This window comes from Chrysochloris asiatica, unplaced genomic scaffold (genome assembly GCF_000296735.1).
Source record: "Chrysochloris asiatica unplaced genomic scaffold, ChrAsi1.0 scaffold00236, whole genome shotgun sequence".
NCBI classification, from domain to species: Eukaryota; Metazoa; Chordata; class Mammalia; order Afrosoricida; family Chrysochloridae; genus Chrysochloris; species Chrysochloris asiatica.
The window spans coordinates 3,162,587-3,167,291 of NW_006408754.1; the positions used below are offsets into that span (position 1 = coordinate 3,162,587).

A 4,705-nucleotide genomic window follows, 5' to 3' on the forward strand; every position below is an offset into this window, starting at 1 on the left:
TACATTCAGAAATATATAATCAGTTAAACGGCCAAAGGGCACATTCTGCAAGCCGGCCTCCTGGCTGCCAGCACACAATCTTTCTCTTTCCATGAGTCTATAATCCTCAGAAGCTCTATCTCTTCATACCATTATCTCTGCATCCATCTCTAGTGTCTCTGCTTCTCTGGTTAGTGTCCCACATTCTGTTCATGCTCTTCTTCCTTGATGGTCCTAGGGTCCTCTGTCCCTGGAATGTGAGATCTACTACTCCCCCCTTTATGTTACAAAACTTCTACCTTTACAGTAGTGACAATTGCAATTTCTCATAACAAATACTCACTATTGAACCAAAAGAATCCTATCCCCATTTCTTTTCACAAGACCCATCTAGACAAGATGAAAACTATTTAGTGGGGATTCTTCCTTTCCTCTGCCCCACCCCCACTCTGGAACTAAACTGCCTCTTGAAAACTTGTAAGCCAGTTACTTTGGGCCTTTATAGCCACCACCCCCTCTTTTAGGTAGCCAATGTCTAAGTTGCCCATCCCTCTAAACTGTATCTACTGAGGGGATATGTTTGATCCTTGATGTGAAGACTCCTTCCCTCTTGGTTGGTATTTTGAGCTACTTCATCCATAAGTTATGTCAAGTTCATCAAATTGTACCAATTTACACTTGCTTCCTTTATCAAATTTCTTTATCTTCCTCTAGGTGTGCTCTGGTCATCAAGCCATTGAAGCTAGGTCAAATGGGTACTATCTTCAAGTCTGGGTGTTATTGTGCATATCCCCCCACTTCATATCAACTAGATGCATCACTTTCAGCTCTAGCATTCCATGGCTAGTTCAGTGTCCATGGGCTCAGGTGTCTTCCCAAAATTGAGACCAACCAGCCTTTCTTCTTCTCTCTCTCATCTCGCGGTCAACAGGAATCTAGGGAACATGGTTAAACCCAGCCCATGTCTTCATTACTGAATTTACCCCACTTCCACTCAAATGTAGATCAATGCAGTCACCAGCAATCTTACTTGCCTGCGTGTATGTTCCATGTGAGTTTCTGTCTTGGAGAGGGGTTTGTTCCGAAGGGACTTGATTGCTTGCCTTGATGGCTCCCCAGTGAATAGCTTGCTTGTTCTTGTAATAGTCAAACAGACCTAAATGCCTTGATTTAAAAAATAATTTTAATTGATCCCCTCTCTTTGGAGTCCTCAATGAAGTTGGAATTTTCTGTACAATTTCCTATGCTTCCCACCAATAGGCTTTGCTGGGCAGGAAAGCATTTTCTTGCCAGAAGTTAGCTACAAGCAAGAACCTAGATTTTTGCCCTTTTCTAGTATTTATCTAATTAGCTGAGTAAAGTGAATAGTTAACAAATTGTCCAAACTTGTATATTGTGGGAAATGGATGGGGTTCAGAGATATGAAATGAAGTGGTATGCAAAATTCTGGTACAATAAGATCTGCAGCAATTAAGACCTGTTCACAAAAGAGGCCTTTTTTAGCTTCTAATGGAAACTAATGAGACCTGGTATGGTGCTATAGGATAAACCCTGGACTACTAACCACAATGTCCATGGATTGAACCCACCAGGCACATTAAGATCAACTGGCATAACATAGTTCACAAAGACAGTGTTCTAGATACTACCTTGGTGAGCAGTGACTGGGATCTTAAAAGCTCATGAGTGGCCATCTAAGGCATAACTATTTGTTTCTTCTTGTATAGAGGAAAGAAGAACGATGGACTAATGGAACATGTTGGAATCAATTAGTTAGAATCAATTAATAGAACATGTGAATATCAGTCTCCATGACCCTGAAACCAGAAAAACTAAATGGTGTCCAGCTACCACTGACAATAGTTTTGATAGAGATTATGTTAGAAGGCTTTATAAAGAATGGGAGAAAATGTGGAATAAAACACAAAAGTATTTTAGAAAGACTAGGTTTACTGGTCTGAAAGAGACTGGGGAAACTGAGACTATGACCCGTGGTCACCCTTCAGTTTTGGAAATGAACTCACCCACTTTCCTCAATTTTCAGCCAATCAGTATATAGTTATATGATGGAAGGTTGAGGTGGACAACAACAGTAGTGAGGTATGCACACCATTCAAGATCAGAAGGGCAACATTTACCTCAGGACAAAAGTCAGAAAGATTGGAAAAGAAGGCTGAATGGAAACAAGAATCACAGGAATAAAGTGAAATAACTAATGTTATATGGAAGGGATTGGAATCATTGAAATCTGCTTTGTACACCTTCACTCAACTCACAATGAAAATTTTTTTAAAAAAAGAAACCATACCAAGAAGAGATAATGGAATTTTTCCATGAATTTTGAAGCCTCCATATATGTTTATATATGTATATACATATATTACAAGTGTATTTGGAGCACTTCTAATAATATAAATATTCTATTACATGAGGGAAACTGCTTTCATAAAAGACCATATTTTGAGCCTCAAACTATGTGTCCATATGGATGCGTCCAAAAGCTGTGATTTAAGTAGCACATCACTGATTTTTTGAGGCATATTAGCTCCTTTAGGACCCCAAGATTCTATTAAGTGCTTTAGAAGAGGTAATCTAATCTACTGAATGGGTCTGAAAGATTGAAAGCACCTCCAAACACAACAAACTCCTCCACTTCTCAACAATAGGATCAGGGAGCTAGGAATATTATTTCAGCTGCTTAGGAAAGGTAGGTGAAAATGCTGGGCAGAGGGCAGGCAATTATCTCTTTGCTATGTGTTAAACAGCATTCTCGCCTAGCTGATAAATTACTTCCAGCTGTTGGCAACAATTTTCTCCTCATCATGGCAGGAGCAAGAAACCCTGGCAAATGTTGAAGAGCAGTGCTAGTCGCTGATTAAATCCAAGATCCAGCTGGAGGCCACAGTCAAGGAGCTGGTGGAGGGGGTGGAGGAAGAAGAGGAGATAAATTTTGAGCTGACTGCCAGGGGGTGGAAACTGGAAGATGAATACTCCAGTTAGAAGAAAGAAATCAATGACCTGGAAACAATATTGGCGAAGTCAGAGAAGGAGAAACGTGCTATTGAGCACAAGGTACTTTTTTCTATAATGTTTGGAAGGCCAACATGCTTGAATTCCACTCTCAAATCAGGCTTGGGTACCAGACTTTCTTCGTTTAAATTAGTTAACACAGTGACCTGCAACTTTACAGTGTGGGGGAATCAGGCCTACATAAAATAAAGGGTCTGATGATCTGTGTTTATCCCAATTCAAATTTTAAGTTCAAAGTTATGGCACACCACTTCATATCCCAAATGAAGTATTTTCATTTGCATCTGTAATCTAATAGGAATGGTGGAATAGTTTCATTGGAGCTTTAAGTATCTTTTTGTTTAAGAAGAGTGACCCTGTTAAAGTTTACTAAAAGTGACTTGGTATATTTCTGAATCCCTCTCATTGATTTGAAATTTGACCTTGGTGATGTCACTTTAATTCCAGTTAAGAATTTTGTTTTTTTATTTGTTTTAGCTGAGGGTTTTAACTTGTGTGTCTATATATGGATTGAGGGTAACTGAGGAGTCTGTAGCAAGTCTCTGATAAAAATTACATTGCAAAATAACACAATATTTTTGGCAGAAGATTAGTGACCCTTATGCCTTTGATTTCCTTTAATAAAAAGCAAATGGACATTGTAACAGCCAGTTTCTGTTATTGCATACCCTACTACAAGGTCAGCAGTTCAAAACACACCCGCTATTCCTCAAAAACTCTATACAGGATTGCTATGAGTCGGATCCGACTTGGCGGCACTGAACAACAACATGCCACTGATTTGCTTACATAAAAAGGCTATGTTTATCTCACTGAAGGCTTCTACTCTATTGAGGGAGAGAAGGAGAAATCATTTTTAATAATGTATTGTCTTATCAATGATCCACTGAAAAATGTAATTAAATACCTAAAGATACATTATACAAGTATATTGTAAAGGTACATATATGATCCTGGAAAACACTCAAAAATCTTTTTAAAAAAAGCAAGTGGGCCGGATACACCAGTTTCCATGATTGCACACCCTCCTAAGGAGACTGAGGCACAAGAGCAGAATATGCAGAAACCTTGAAGAAGAAAATAAAAACAAAAGCAAAACATTACCTTTGTTGTTGCTATAAACTGCTGTTGGATTGACCTCCAATTTCTAGTAACCCCATACAGACAATTATGATCCATAAGGTTTTCATTGATTGGCTGATGTTTCAAAAGTAGATCACCTGGTCTTTCTTCTGCGGCACCTCTGAGTGACTCAAACCTCCAACCTTTTGGTTAGAAGCTAAGCACATTAACCATTTGTACCACCCAGGGATTCCAATACCCTTTAGTAATATTTTAGTTGTATAATAATATGTATAACATTTTGAAAACTGACCATTCATAAATTATAACTGTTAATATTTGATTTACCAGAATACCTCAATGACTCTATCCATGAGAAATATTTTTTGTGTAAGAAAAAGTGAATTCTGTAGGATCAGCACTGGACTGTAAACCACAAGGTCATCGGTTCAAACCCACCAACTGCTTCTTAGAAACCCTATACAGGGTTTCTGTGAGTCAGAACTTAATAACAATAAGTATATCAGGAATGGGGCTAAATTTGCCCCTTTATGATAGTATATATCTCATGAGTTTTTATAGTAGTAAAGAGATAAGATGGTCCTCAACATTATGCCCAATCTTTCAGTTGTTG

At 38.4% G+C, this 4,705-nt stretch overlaps 1 protein-coding gene across 1 annotated transcript in view; it reads left to right on the forward strand.

Annotated features, from left to right (window-relative positions):
- Nucleotides 1-4,705, forward strand: part of MYH15 (myosin, heavy chain 15) — a 137,211-nt gene that overhangs the window by 73,147 nt on the left and 59,359 nt on the right. The window contains 1 exon segment of the mRNA XM_006878181.1: nucleotides 2,809-3,051. Coding sequence (XP_006878243.1) covers nucleotides 2,809-3,051 — 243 coding nt within the window.